Below are 16,439 nucleotides of genomic sequence, written 5' to 3' on the forward strand. Positions count from 1 at the left end.
GCAGCCGGCGTCAGGCGTGACAAGGACAGCGGGTAAGTATAAATATTTTTCTCTGTACATTGCACTTTTATCCTGATGACGGGGTGAGACCCCCCGAAACGTCGTGTGTCACTATAAAGTATTTTTTCACCATTGAAAAGTGCTGGGAGTGCCGCCTCTTTCTTTTGCCTATATATATATATATATATACGGGTTGAGTATCCCATATCCAAATATTCCGAAATACGGAATTTTTTGAGTGAGAGTGAGATAGTGAAACCTTTGTTTTCTGATGGCTCAATGTACACAAACTTTATTTAATACACAAAGTTATTAAAAATATTGTATTAAATGACCTTCAGGCTGTGTGTATAAGGTGTATATGAAACATAAATGAATTGTGTGGATGTAGATACACTTTGTTCAATGCACAAAGTTACAAAAAATATTGGCTAAAATTACCTTCCGGCTGTGTGTATAAGGTGTTTATGTAACATAAATGCATTCTGTGCTTATATTTGGGTCCCATCACCATGATATCTCATTATGGTATGCAATTATTCCAAAATACGGAAAATTCCGATATCCAAAATACCTCTGGTCCCAAGCATTTTGGATAAGGGAGACTCAACCTGTGTGTGTGTGTATGTATGTATGTATATATATATATATATATATATATATATATATATATATATATATATATATATATATATATATATATATACATACACACATACACACACATACACACACACACATACATACACACATACACACACACACATACATACACACATACACACACACATACATACACACACACACTGCTCAAAAAAAAAAGGGAACACTTAAACAACACTGTGTAACTCCAAATCAATCACACTTCTGTGAAATCAAACTGTCCACTTAGGAAGCAACACTGATTGACAATCAATTTCTCTGACGTCCTAAGTGGATGCTGGGACTCCGTAAGGACCATGGGGAATAGCGGCTCCGCAGGAGACTGGGCACAACTAAAGAAAGCTTTAGGACTACCTGGTGTGCACTGGCTCCTCCCACTATGACCCTCCTCCAGACCTCAGTTAAAATCTTGTGCCCGGTTGAGCTGGATGCACACTAGGGGCTCTCCTGAGCTCCTAGAAAGAAAGTATATTTTAGGTTTTTTATTTTACAGTGAGATCTGCTGGCAACAGACTCACTGCAGCGAGGGACTAAGGGGAGAAGAAGCGAACCTACCTAACTGGTGGTAGCTTGGGCTTCTTAGGCTACTGGACACCATTAGCTCCAGAGGGATCGACCACACGACCTGACCTCGATGTTCGGTCCCGGAGCCGCGCCGCCGGCCCCCTTACAGAGCCAGAAGCAAGAAGTGTTCCGGAAAATCGGCGGCAGAAGACTTCTGTCTTCAACAAGGTAGCGCACAGCACTGCAGCTGTGCGCCATTGCTCCTCATGCACACCTCACACTCCGGTCACTGATGGGTGCAGGGCGCTGGGGGGAAGGGGCGCCCTGAGGGCAAAATAATACACCTTGGCTGGCAAATCTACACCATATATAGTCAGGAAGGCTATATAGGTGTAAAAATACCCCTGCCAGAATTCCAGAAAAAGCGGGAGAAGTCAGCCGGAAAAGGGGCGGGGCTATCTCCCTCAGCACACTGGCGCCATTTTTTCTTCACAGTGCAGCTGGAAGACAGCTCCCCAGGCTCTCCCCTGTAGTTTTCAGGCTCAAAGGGTTAAAAAGAGAGGGGGGGCACTAAATTTAGGCGCAATATGTGTATACAAGCAGCTATTGGGGGAAAAATTCACTCCGTTATAGTGTTAATCCCTGCATTATATAGCGCTCTGGTGTGTGCTGGCATACTCTCTCTCTGTCTCCCCAAAGGACTTTGTGGGGTCCTGTCCTCAGTCAGAGCATTCCCTGTGTGTGTGCGGTGTGTCGGTACGGCTGTGTCGACATGTTGGATGAGGAAGGTTACGTGGAGGCGGAGCAGAGGCCGATAAATGGGATGTCGCCCCCTGTGGGGCCGACACCAGAGTGGATGGATAGGTGGAAGGTATTAACCGACAATGTCAACTCCTTACATAAAAGGCTGGATGACGTAACAGCTGTGGGACAGCCGGCTTCTCAGCCGGCCTCAAAGGCCATCAGGGGCTCAAAAAAACGCCCGTTACCTCAGATGGCAGACACAGATGTCGACACGGAGTCTGACTCCAGTGTCGACGAGGTTGAGACATATACACAATCCACTAGGAACATCCGTTACATGATCTCGGCAATGAAAAATGTGTTACGCATTTCTGACATGAACCCAAGTACCACATAAAAGGGGTTTTATTTTTGGGGAGAAAAAGCAGCCAGTGTTTTGTTCCCCCATCAGATGAGTGAATGAAGTGTGTAAAGAGCGTGGGTTCCCCCGATAAGAAACTGGTAATTTCTAAAAAGTTACTGCTGGCGTACCCTTTCCCGCCAGAGGATAGGTCACGTTGGGAGATATCCCCTAGGGTGGATAAGGCGCTCACACGTTTGTCAAAAAAGGTGGCTCTGCCGTCTTGGGATACGGCCACTTTGAAGAAGCCTGCTGATAAAAAGCAGGAGGCTATCCTGAAGTCTGTATATACACACTCAGGTACTATACTGAGACCTGCAATTGCCTCAGCATAAATAGTGCTGCTGCAGCGTGGTCTGATACCCTGTCAGATAATATTAATACCCTAGACAGGGATATTATTTTGCTAACATAGAGCATATTAAAGACGTTGTCTTATATATGAGGGATGCACAGAGGGATATTTGCCGGCTGGCATCCAGAATTAATGCTATGTCCATTCTGCCAGGAGGGTATTAGAGACCCGGCAGTGGACAGGTGATGCTACCTTTAAAAGGCACATGGAGATTCAGCCTAATAAGGGTGAGGAATTGTTTGGGGATGGTCTCTGGGACCTCGTATCCACAGCAACAGCTGGGAAGAAAAACTTTTACCTCAGGTTTCCTCACAGCCTAAGAAAGCACCGTATTTTCAGGTACAGTCCTTTCGGCTTCAGAAAAGCAAGCGGGTCAAAGGTGCTTCCTTTCTGCACAGAGATAAGGGAAGAAGGAAAAAGCTGCACCAGACAGCCAGTTCCCAGGATCAAAAATCTTCCCCCGCTTCCTCTGAGTCCACCGCATGACGCTGGGGCTCCACAGGTGGAGACAGGTGCGGTGGGGGCGCGTCTCGGGAACTTCAGGGACCAGTGGGCTTGCCCACAGGTGGATCCCTAGGTTCTGCAAGTAGTATCACAGGGATACAAGCTGGAGTTCGAGGCGACTCCCCCTCGCCGTTACCTCACATCAGCCTTGCCTGCTGCCCTCGGAGAAAGGGAGGTAGTACTGGCGGCAATTCACAAGCTGTACTTCCAGCAGGTGAAATCAAGGTACCCCTCCTTCAACAAGGCCGGGGTTACCATTCCAAAATGTTTGTGGTACCGAAACCAGACGGTTCGGTGAGACCCATTCTAAAATTGAAATCCTTGAACACTTATATACGAAGGTTCAAGTTCAAAATGGAATCGCTCAGGGCGATTATTGCAAGCCTGGAGAATTTCATGGTATCACTGGACATCAAGGATGCTTACCTGCATGTCCCTATTTACCCTCCTCACCAGGAGTACCTCAAAATTGTGGTACAGGATTGTCATTACCAATTCCAGACGTTGCCGTTGGTCTGTCCCCGGCACCGAGGGTATTTACCAAGGTAATGGCCGAAATAATTATCCCATACTTGGACGATCTCCTTATAAAGGCGAGGTCCAGGGAGCAGTTGTTCGTCGGAGTAGCACTATCTCGGGAAGTGCTACAACAGCACGGCTGGATTCTGAATATTCCAAAGTCGCAGCTGGTTCCTACGACGCGTCTACTGTTCCTGGGTATGGTTCTGGACACAGAACAGGATAAAAAGGGTTTCTCCCGGAGGAGAAGTCCAAGGAGTTGTCGTCTCTAGACAGAGACCTCCTAATACAAATACAGGTGTCGGTGCATCAATGCACGCGAGCCATGGGAAAGATGGTAGCTTCTTACGAAGAAATTCCATTCGCCAGGTCCCATGCAACGATCTTCCAGTGGGATCTGTTGGACAAGTGGTCCGGGTCGCATCTTCAGATGCATCGGCGGATAACCCTGTCTCCAAGGGCCAGGGTGTCGCTGTGGTGGTGGCTGCAGAGTGCTCATCTTCTAGAGGGCCGCAGATTCGGCATACAGGACTGGGTCCTGGTGACCACGGATGCCAGCCTTCGAGGCTGGGGGGCAGTCACACAGGGAAGAAACTTCCAAGGACTATGGACAAGTCAGGAGACTTCCCTACACAAAAATATTCTGGAACTAAGGGCCATTTACAATGCCCTAAGTCAGGCTAGACCCTGCTTCAACACCGGCCGGTGCTGATCCAGTCAGACAACATCACGGCGGTCGCTCATGTAAACCGACAGGGCGGCACAAGAAGCAGGATGGCGATGGCAGAAGCCACAAGGATTCTCCGATGGGCGGAAAATCATGTGTTAGCACTGTCAGCAGTGTTCATTCCCGGAGTGGACAAATGGGAAGCAGACTTTCTCAGCAGACACGACCTCCACCCGGGAGAGTGGGGACTTCATCCAGAAGTCTTCCAAATGATTGTACACCGTTGGGAAAGACCACAGGTGGACATGATGGCATCCCGCCTCAACAAAAAGCTAAAAAGATATTGCGCCAGGTCAAGGGACCCTCAGGCGATAGCTGTGGACGCTCTGGTAACACCGTGGGTGTACCAGTCGGTGTATGTGTTCCCTTCTCTGCCTCTCATACCCAGGGTAATGAGAATAATAAGAAGGAGAGGAGTAAGAACTATACTCATTGTTCCGGATTGGCCAAGAAGAGCTTGGTACCCAGAACTCCAAGAAATGATCTCAGAGAACCCATGGCCTCTGCCGCTCAGACAGGACCTGCTGCAGCAGGGGCCCTGTCTGTTCCAAGACTTACCGCGGCTGCGTTTGACGGCATGGCGGTTGAGCGCCGGATCCTGAAGGAAAAGGGCATTCCGGAGGAAGTTATCCCTACGCTAATTAAAGCTAGGAAAGAAGTGAACGCAAACCATTATCACCGCATATGGCGGAAATATGTTGCGTGCTGTGAGGCCAGGAAGGCCCCAACGGAGGAATTTCAGCTAGGTCGATTTCTGCTCTTCCTACAGTCAGGGGTGACTATGGGCCTAAAATTGGGTTCCATTAAGGTCCAGATTTCGGCTCTATCGATTTTCTTCCAAAATAGAACTGACTTCACTGCCTGAAGTTCAGACTTTTGTTAAGGGAGTGCTGCATAGTCAGCACCCGTTTGTGCCTCCAGTGGCACCGTGGGATCTCAACGTGGTGTTGGATTTCCTGAAGTCGCATTGGGTTGAGCCACTTAAATCCGTGGAGCTAAAATACCTCGCGTGGAAAGTGGTCATGCTGTTGGCCTTGGCGTCGGCCAGGCATGTATCAGAATTAGCGGCTTTATCATGCAAAAGCCCTTATCTAATTTTTTTATATGGATAGGGCGGAATTGAGGACTCGTTCCCAATTACTTCCTAAGGTGGTATCAGTTTTCATGTGAACCAACCTATTGTGGTGCCTGCGGCTACTTGGGACTTGTAGGATTCCAAGTTACTGGACGTAGTCAGGGCCCTGGAAAATATATGTTTCCAGGACGGCTGGAGTCAGGAAAACTGACTCGCTATTTATCTTGTATGCACCCAACAAGCTGGGTGCTCCTGCTTCTAAGCAGACTATTGCTCGCTGGATCTGTAGCACGATTCAACTTGCACATTCTGCGGCTGGACTGCCGCACCCTAAATCTGTAAAAGCCCATTCCACGAGGAAAGTGGGCTCTTCTTGGGCGGCTGCCCGAGGGGTCTCGGCTTTACAAATTTGCCGAGCGGTTACTTGGTCGGGTTCAAACACTTTTGCAAGAGTCTACAAGTTTGATACCCTGGCTGAGGAGGACCTAGAGTTTGCTCATTCGGTGCTGCAGAGTCATCCGCACTCTCCCGCCCGTTTGGGAGCTTTGGTATAATCCCCATGGTCCTTACGGAGTCCCAGCATCCACTTAGGACGTCAGAGAAAATAAGATTTTACTCACCGGTAAATCTATTTCTCGTAGTCCGTAGTGGATGCTGGGCGCCCATCCCAAGTGCGGATTGTCTGCAATACTTGTATATAGTTATTGCCTAACTAAAGGGTTATTGTTGAGCCATCTGTTGAGAGGCTCAGTTATATTTCATACTGTTAACTGGGTATAGTATCACGAGTTATACGGTGTGATTGGTGTGGCTGGTATGAGTCTTACCCGGGATTCAAAATCCTTCCTTATTGTGTCATCTCTTCCGGGCACAGTATCCTAACTGAGGTCTGGAGGAGGGTCATAGTGGGAGGAGCCAGTGCACACCAGGTAGTCCTAAAGCTTTCTTTAGTTGTGCCCAGTCTCCTGCGGAGCCGTCTATTCCCCATGGTCCTTACGGAGTACCAGCATCCACTACGGACTACGAGAAATAGATTTACCGGTGAGTAAAATCTTATTTTCACATGCTGTTGTGCAAATGGAATAGACAACAGGTGGGAATTATAGTCCATTAGCAAGACACCCCCAATAAAGGAGTTGTTCTGCAGGTGGTGACCACAGACCACTTCTCAGCTCCTATGCATTCTGGCTGATGTTTTGGTCACTTTTGAAAGCTGGCGGTGCTTTCACTCTAGTGGTAGCATGAGACTGAGTCTACAACCCACACAAGTGGCTCAGGTAGTGCAGCTCATCCAGGATGACAGGCCAGTACATCAGGAGATGTGGAAGAGGCCGTAGGAGGGCAACAACCCAGCAGCAGGACCGCTACCTCCGCCTTTGTGCAAGGAGGAACACTGCCAGAGCCCTGCAAAATGACCTCCAGCAAGCCACAAATGTGCATGTGTCTACTCAAACGATCAGAAACAGACTCCATGAGGGTGGTATGAGGGCCTGACGCCCACAGGTGGGGGTTGTGCTTACAGCCCAACACCGTGCAGGACCTGAATCCAATTGAGCACATCTGGGACATCATGTCTCGCTCCATCCACCAACGCCACGTTGCACCGCAGACTGTCCCGGAGTTGGCGAATGCTTTAGTCCAGGTCTGGGAGGAGATCCCTCAGGAGACCATCCGCCACCTCATCAGGAGCATGCCCAGGCATTGTAGGGAGTTCATACAGGCACGTGGAGGCCACACACACTACTGAGCCTCATTTTGACTTGTTTTAAGGACATTACATCAAAGTTGGATCAGCCTGTAGTGTGTTTTTTCACTTTAATTTTGAGTGTGACTCCAAATCCAGACCTCCATGGATGTGTTATTTTAGTGTTCCCTTTATTTTTTTGAGCAGTGTGTGTATGTATGTATATATTTTTTGAGCAATGTATGTGTGTGTGTGTGTGTGTATATGTATGTATGTGTATATATATATACATATACATATATATATATATATATATATATATTATACACACTGCTCAAAAAAATAAAGGGAACACTAAAATAACACTTCCCAGATCTGAATGAATGAAATATTCTTATTAAATACTTTGTTCTTTACATAGTTGAATGTGCTGACAACAAAATCACACAAAAATTATCAATGGAAATCAAATTTATTAACCCATGGAGGTCTGGATTTGGAGTCACACTCAAAATTAAAGTGGAAAAACACACTAAAGGCTGATCCAACTTTGATGTAATGCCCTTAAAACAAGTCAAATTGAGGCTCAGTAGTGTGTGTGGCCTCCACGTGCCTGTATGACCTCCCTACAACGCCTGGGCATGCTCCTGATGAGGTGGCGGATGGTCTCCTGAGGGATCTCCCAGACCTGGACTAAAGCATTCGCCAACTCCTGGACAGTCTGTGGTGCAACGTGGCGTTGGTGGATGCAGCGAGACATGATGTCCCAGATGTGCTCAATTGGACTCAGGTCTGGGGAACGGGCGGGCCAGCCCAAAGCATTAAGGCCTTTGTCTTGCAGGAACTGCTGACACACTCCAGCCACATGAGGTCTAGCATTGTCTTGCATTAGGAGGAACCCAAGGCCACCCGCACCAGCATATGGTCTCACAAGGGGTCTGAGGATCTCATCTTGGTACCTAATGGCAGTCAGGCTACCTCTGGCGAGCACATGGAGGACTGTGCAGCCCCCCGAAGAAATGCCACACCACACCATTACTGACCCACTGCCAAACCGGTCATGCTGGAGGATGTTGCAGGCAGCAGAACATTCTCCTTGGCGTCTCCAGACTCTGTCACATGTGCTCAGTGAGAACCTGCTTTCATCTGTGAAGAGCACAGGGCGCCAGTGGCGAATTTGCCAATCTTGGTGTTCTCTGGCAAATGCCAAACGTCCTGCACGGTGTTGGGCTGTAAGCACAACCCCCACCTGTGGACGTCGGGCCCTCATACCACCCTCATGGAGTCTGTTTCTGATCGTTTGAGTAGACGCATGCACATTTGTGGCTTGCTGGAGGTCATTTTGCAGGGCTCTGGCAGTGCTCCTCCTGTTCCTCCTTGCACAAAGGCGGAGGTAGCGGTCCTGCTGCTAGGTTGTTGCCCTCCTACGGCCTCCTCCACGTCTCCTGATGTACTGGCCTGTCTCCTGGTAGCGCCTCCATGCTCTGGACACTACGCTGATAGACACAGCAAACCTTCTTGCCACAGCTCACATTGATGTGCCATCCTGGATGAGCTGCACTACCTGAGCCACTTGTGTGGGTTGTAGACTCAGTCTAATGCTACCACTAGAGCGAAAGCACCGCCAGCTTCCAAAAGTGGCCAAAACATCAGCCAGAAAGCATAGGAGCTGAGAAGTGGTCTGTGGTCACCACCTGCAGAACAACTCCTTTATTGGGGGTGTCTTGCTAATTGACTATAATTTCCACCTGTTGTCTATTCCATTTGCACAACAGCATGTGAAATTGATTGTCAATCAGTGTAGCTTCCTAAGTGGACAGTTTGATTTCACAGAAGTGTGATTGACTTGGAGTTACATTGTGTTGTTTAAGTGTTCCCTTTATTTTTTTGAGCAAGATATAAATAATATATATAAATAATATATATATATATTATGTGTGTACACACACACACACACACACACACACACACACACACACACACACACACACACACACACACACACACACACATTAATTTAAAACAAAGAGCTCTCGCCAATAATCTTTTTCAGATAAAAGCATCCTCCATTTCAAAATACAGTGCTGTTTATTTGCGCCTGCGATCGCGAAAACATAGGTTCGGGAACTTATCCCATAAATGTATTGTTTTCAAGCGATAGACGGGCTTGAATTGAATTGCCTGAAAAAAACACCAGGCAAAAAATTGCAGTAAAGCCTGCTTTTTACGCCAGATTCAGGATTGAAAAAAATACACAAGAAGCTGATTATAGAAGCTTCTACATTAAAACATTGGTACACGCAAGCATCTTTTTTGTGTCTTTTTTTCATCGCCAAGTGTCTCTGCCATTTAGTATTACTATTTCCACATACACATGGAGGGAAACGTGGAGCAAATCTTTACAAACTAACAGTAAATGCCAGAAAATACTTTATTTTACATACAAATTTAATATGATAAATGTATATTTTTCTTCAGGCGTTTGGATGACAACATAAGAACTGTAGTTCGTGGCCAAACAAATGTAGGCCAAGATGGGAGACAGGTATGTACCAATTTTCTGTTGCCAAGGTTAAGATGGTGAAGGCGCCGCAAAGAGATTGTTTTCTGTGTATGAATATGTGACACACATTCATTTGATAAATGTAACTATCAGTGTGCCTTATTTTCCTTTTGTCTGCATCACTCCCTCACTCTCTCTGTCTTCATCACTCCCTTTCTCTGTCTGTGTGTGCGTCACTCCCTCAGCCTCTGTGTTTGCGTCGCTCCCTCGGCCTCTGTGTGTACGCCGCTCACTCTTTTGCTCTCTGCATCTAAGTGTAAAGTGCTAGGAGATTAAAACTTTTAGCTTTGCAAACCTAGGTGTAGGCCTGTGTCCTTCAACTGTGCACAATAAATAAGATGGATGGTGTGAATCTGTGTAATATGGAGATTGCAATTTCTGGTTGGTCTTCTTGCTGTAACACCCTTTTGCAGCCTTTTAAAAGTATTAAGCAGAAATATCTCCCATGACTTTAAACAATCTGCTAAAAATATTCTGATCAGACTAAAATACAGATCCTGATAACGACCTCTTTTTATACATGGAAATAACTGAGACTGGGTGTGAACATTCCTTTACAGGGTGTAGCAAGTTTCCTTAAAAGCTTTGGCACTTCAGTTATTTCATGTACATTAGACTGACAAGGACTTCAGAATCTTGATATTCTGTGTTGTGCTTTGTTCTTTGCCATGTCAAGGTTATTTTATTATACATTTCTATAATGTACTCCAAAAAGTAGAGCTAGAAACAAAACCGTACTCTTAAACCTGAAGGAAATTATATATTTATGAAAATGCTGCATAAACCCACCAATAATCTCTCAAAAAGCAGCAGAATGAACAGATCTGACCAACAGGCCTTTTACCTGCAGAAACACTTACTTTGTCAGGACACATAACCAAAACCCCTTAACATCCTAACACAGTGAGGTTCTTATTACAAGCACAGGTTGTGGTATATTTTGTCGACATTCAACATATTAACATGTTAATAATGTTGACATGCTCACATAAGAGTCTATTCAATTATTGTCGTAAAATTCCCGACAAGTTGGAAAAATGCCATTTTCCGACTTTTTTTTAGGTCGAATCTGGATTCGACCTATTCAAGTCCAGTGTCGTTTTTCCAACTTGTCGGAAAACATGTGGATTTGCGGATTAGCCACGGATCCACATATTTTGTCGAATTTGTGGTCGTTTCAGACAGGTTTTTGGCTTGTTTTTGACAATGCCAATTCGACTTAAAAAGTTGGATCGGCATTGTGGAAAACGGGCAAAAACCTGTCGGAAATTCCCGCAATTGAATACTGCGAGGATCCGACACTAATTGAATAGACCCCATAGTCAACATTGCCATATCAAATTCATCATATCATGGAATGTGGACATGATTAGAATGTTGACAAACTTACCCTGGTGGTCTAGTGGTGACTTACCTGGTCGGTGAGTCTGGCATCTCCAGCAATGCCTTTCCAGGTCCGTTGGTCAACTGATGAGGACTTCCAGGGGATCAAGCAGCACTTCTGGTGATGAGTATTACACCTCCCCTTGGTTTCTAACCCTAAGCTCCCCTCCATAGACTATTCCTTCTCCTAGTATCTAACCCTCTGCTTCCAGTTCGTGCAGAATGTTTGTGTTCCACGTCGACATTCGGTACTTGTCGTCATGTTTAAGGTCGACATTTTAACAATGTCAACATCATAACACGACATTTTGACTACATCCCCGAGCACACTAACTACAAGCGTAATCTCCATATGAGACAAATGACAATAAACTTAATGCTTGTAGCTAGTGTTATATTTGCAAGTTTTTCTCTTCTTTAAACTCAAGTGGTCTAATGTAGATAAGCTAGAAATCTCTTGCTCCCTGTAAAATGTTTCTTTACTGTTTACCTGGGCAGGAAATTAAAAATTGTGATCACTACTAGAAGTATTTACAATGTGTAATTAGTACAGATACTCTGTCCTAGATACAATAAACAGCTTGTGTTCAACAACCATATACTTCATACAATGTATATTTATTCCAAAATACACAAAATTTACTGCCAATATGTTTGATTTTACATGTTACAAGATTGATGGATTTTACCTATTCTATAAATAATACTATAAATAATACTCTAGTTTTTTTTTATTGGTAAGTAGGGATATAAACATATGTTTAGTTATTTGGTTAGCAGTGAGTTTAGAAGGCAATGAAAGTGTGCCTTGTGCTTTATGAATGTGCAGTATTTTGGGTGTGGTTCATATGGTCGACCACATTTAGTTCGACAGTGTCTAGGTCGACCACTATTGGTCATCATCCAAAATAGGTTGACACAAGCATTAGGTCTGCATGAGCAAGGTCAACATGAGGTTTTTTAATTTTTTGGGTGTCTTCTTCGTAGAGTGACCGGGAACCCCAATTAGTGCACTGTGTCCCCAAGGTGCCTCACTCCGCTACCACTGCGCTCTACACATTTTACCATTCCCAATTGTAGTCAACGTGGATCGTAAAGTATGAAAAAGTTAAAAAAAAGAAAAAAAATTGTGAAAAATGTATGTCAACCTAGAACATGTCAACCTAGAAACCCTGTCGACCAGTAGTGGTCGACCTAGAGACCGGATACCCAGTATTTTTCTCCTTGGAAAGTCAAGTCAAAGGTCTTATAACATATAATGCTTAATACCTTGCTGTTTTTTAATCCTTATTTATCTATTTATTTGACCTTGATAGATGCCAGTTATTAATGATTTATAGAGACTGTTTTAGGAAACGTTTGCTGTGGTCTAGTATACATACTATAAATTCTTTTTAGTTTCCATAACTGTTTATAACTAGCAATTTGCACACTGAATATATGTGAACCCATTTATATGTTGCGTGATGTTAAAATAGAATAAACCAGGAAATCTCTAAGGGTTCATCTACCTAGCATTCGCTGTAAGCACATCCTGTCATACTTCATAAAGCTGGAGAAAACATTCCAGAGTTAATAATTTGGGCAGATGTGATTTCTTACCAGTAAAACATAGAGTAGGCTTTGGAGGAATTCAAAGCTACAAGTGATAAGATGGGTTATGTGCAGCACTGTATAAGTGCCTTTTTTATTGTCTATAAACAAAGATAGACTAACACCATAAAACAATAGATCAGGTTTAAGTGAATGGTTATTTTCTTTCTTTTTCTCTGACGTCCTAGTGGATGCTGGGAACTCCGTAAGGACCATGGGGAATAGCGGCTCCGCAGGAGACTGGGCACAAAAAGTAAAAGCTTTAGACTAGCTGGTGTGCACTGGCTCCTCCCCCTATGACCCTCCTCCAAGCCTCAGTTAGATTTTTGTGCCCGAACGAGAAGGGTGCAAGCTAGGTGGCTCTCCTGAGCTGCTTAGAAGTAAAAGTTTAAATAGGTTTTTTATTTTCAGTGAGTCCTGCTGGCAACAGGCTCAGTGCATCGTGGGACTAAGGGGAGAAGAAGCGAACTCACCTGACTGCAGAGTGGATTGGGCTTCTTGGCTACTGGACATTAGCTCCAGAGGGACGATCACAGGTTCAGCCTGGATGGGTCCCGGAGCCGCGCCGCCGGCCCCCTTACAGAGCCAGAAGAGCGAAGAGGTCCGGAGAAAGCGGCGACAGAAGACGTTCCTGTCTTCAAATAAGGTAGCGCACAGCACTGCAGCTGTGCGCCATTGCTCTCAGCACACTTCACACTCCGGTCACTGAGGGTGCAGGGCGCTGGGGGGGAGCGCCCTGAGACGCAATAAAAACGATATAAAAACCTTATATGGCTAAAAAAAATGCATCACATATAGCTCCTGGGCTATATGGATGCATTTATCCCCTGCCAGTTTCCTGAAAAAAGCGGGAGAAAAGGCCGCCGTGAAGGGGGCGGAGCCTTTCTCCTCAGCACACAAGCGGCATTTTCTTTCACAACTCCGCTGGAAGGACGGCTCCCTGACTCTCCCCTGCAGTCCTGCACTACAGAAACAGGGTAAAACAGAGAGGGGGGCACTATTGGCAGCTAATATATAAATACAGCAGCTATAACAGGGAGTAACACTTATATAAGGTTATCCCTGTATATATATAGCGCTCTGGTGTGTGCTGGCAAACTCTCCCTCTGTCTCCCCAAAGGGCTAGTGGGTTCCTGTCCTCTATCAGAGCATTCCCTGTGTGTGTGCTGGGTGTCGGTACGATTGTGTCGACATGTATGAGGAGGAAAATGATGTGGAAGCAGAGCAATTGCCTGTGTTAGTGATGTCACCCCCTAGGGAGTCGACACCTGACTGGATGGTAGTAATTAAAGAATTACGTGACAATGTCAGCACTTTGCAAAAAACTGTTGACGACATGAGACAGCCGACAAATCAATTAGTGCCTGTTCAGGCGTCTCAGACACCGTCAGGGGCGCTAAAACGCCCGTTACCTCAGATGGTCGACACAGACCCTGACACGGATACTGAATCCAGTGTCGACGGTGACGAGACAAACGTAATGTCCAGTAGGGCCACACGTTACATGATCACGGCAATGAAGGAGGCATTGAACATTTCTGACACTACAAGTACCACAAAAAAGGGTATTATGTGGGGTGTGAAAAAACTACCAGTGGTTTTTCCTGAGTCAGATGAATTAAATGAGGTGTGTGATAAAGCGTGGGTTTCCCCCGATAAAAAACTGCTGATTTCTAATAAATTATTGGCACTATACCCTTTCCCGCCAGAGGTTAGGGCACGTTGGAAAACACCCCCTAGGGTAGATAAGGCGCTCACACGCTTATCAAAACAAGTGGCGTTACCGTCTCCTGATACGGCCGCTCTCAAGGAACCAGCTGATAGAAGGCTGGAAAATATCTTAAAAGGTATATACACACATACCGGTGTTATACTGCGACCAGCGATCGCCTCAGCCTGGATGTGCAGCGCTGGAGTGGCTTGGTCGGATTCCCTGACTGAAAATATTGATACCCTGGATAGGGACAGTATATTATTAACTATAGAGCATTTGAAGGATGCATTACTATATATGCGAGATGCACAGAGGGATATTTGCACCCTGGCATCTAGAGTAAGTGCGATGTCCATTTCTGCCAGAAGAACGTTATGGACGCGACAGTGGTCAGGTGATGCGGATTCCAAACGACATATGGAAGTATTGCCGTATAAAGGGGAGGAGTTATTTGGGGTCGGTCTATCGGACCTGGTGGCCACAGCAACGGCTGGAAAATCCACCTTTTTACCCCAGGTCACCTCTCAGCAGAAAAAGACACCGTCTTTTCAAACCCAGTCCTTTCGTCCCTATAAGGGCAAGAGGGAAAAAGGCCGCTCGTTCCTGCCCCGGGGCAGAGGAAGGGGAAAAAGACTGCACCATGCAGCCTCTTCCCAGGAGCAGAAGCCCTCCCCCGCTTCTGCCAAGTCCTCAGCATGACGCTGGGGCTCTGCAAGCAGACTCGGGCACGGTGGGGGGCCGTCTCAAGAATTTCAGCGCGCAGTGGGCTCACTCGCAAGTGGACCCCTGGATCCTGCAGGTAGTATCACAGGGGTAAAAATTGGAATTCGAGATGTCTCCCCCTCGCCGGTTCCTGAAGTCTGCTCTACCAACGTCTCCCTTCGACAGGGAGGCGGTATTGGAAGCTATTCACAAGCTGTATTCCCAGCAGGTGATAATCAAGGTACCCCTCCTACAACAGGGAAAGGGGTATTATTCCACGCTGTTTGTGGTACCGAAGCCGGACGGCTCGGTGAGACCAATTTTAAATCTAAAATCTTTGAACACTTGCATAAAAAGGTTCAAATTCAAGATGGAGTCACTCAGAGCAGTGATAGCGAACCTGGAAGAAGGGGACTATATGGTATCTCTAGACATCAAGGATGCTTATCTCCATGTCCCAATCTACCCTTCTCACCAAGGGTACCTCAGGTTTGTGATACAAAACTGTCATTATCAGTTTCAGACGCTGCCGTTTGGATTGTCCACGGCACCACGGGTCTTTACCAAGGTAATGGCCGAAATGATGATTCTTCTTCGAAGAAAAGGCGTATTAATTATCCCTTACTTGGACGATCTCCTGATAAGGGCAAGGTCCAGGGAACAGTTAGAGGTCGGAGTAGCACTATCTCAGGTAGTGCTACGTCAGCACGGGTGGATTCTAAATATCCCAAAATCACAGCTGATTCCAACAACACGTCTACTGTTCCTAGGGATGATTCTGGACACAGTCCAGAAAAAGGTGTTTCTCCCGGAGGAGAAGGCCAGGGAGTTATCCGAGCTAGTCAGGAACCTCCTAAAACCAGGACAAGTGTCAGTGCATCAGTGCACGAGAGTCCTGGGAAAAATGGTGGCTTCTTACGAAGCGATTCCATTCGGAAGATTCCATGCAAGAACTTTTCAGTGGGATCTGCTGGACAAATGGTCCGGATCGCATCTTCAGATGCATCAGCGGATAACCCTATCTCCAAGGACAAGGGTATCTCTCCTGTGGTGGTTACAGAAGGCTCATCTTGTAGAGGGCCGCAGATTCGGCATTCAGGATTGGATGCTGGTAACCACGGATGCCAGCCTGAGAGGCTGGGGAGCAGTCACACAGGGAAGAAATTTCCAGGGCTTGTGGTCAAGCATGGAAACGTCTCTTCACATAAATATCCTAGAGCTAAAGGCCATTTACAATGCCCTAAGTCAAGCAAGGCCTCTGCTTCAGGGTCAACCGGTATTGATCCAGTCGGACAACATCACGGCTGTC

General features: G+C 46.1%; 1 protein-coding gene across 1 annotated transcript in view; it reads left to right on the forward strand.

Moving 5' to 3' along the window:
• VPS53 (VPS53 subunit of GARP complex) overlaps positions 1-16,439 on the forward strand; it is a 472,189-nt gene that overhangs the window by 56,057 nt on the left and 399,693 nt on the right. The window contains exon 4 of the mRNA XM_063953873.1: positions 9,654-9,720. Within this exon, the coding sequence (XP_063809943.1) occupies positions 9,654-9,720 (67 nt within the window). The remainder of the gene's footprint in view (positions 1-9,653; positions 9,721-16,439) is intronic.

Source organism: Pseudophryne corroboree, chromosome 2 (genome assembly GCF_028390025.1).
Source record: "Pseudophryne corroboree isolate aPseCor3 chromosome 2, aPseCor3.hap2, whole genome shotgun sequence".
Lineage (NCBI taxonomy): Eukaryota > Metazoa > Chordata > Amphibia > Anura > Myobatrachidae > Pseudophryne > Pseudophryne corroboree.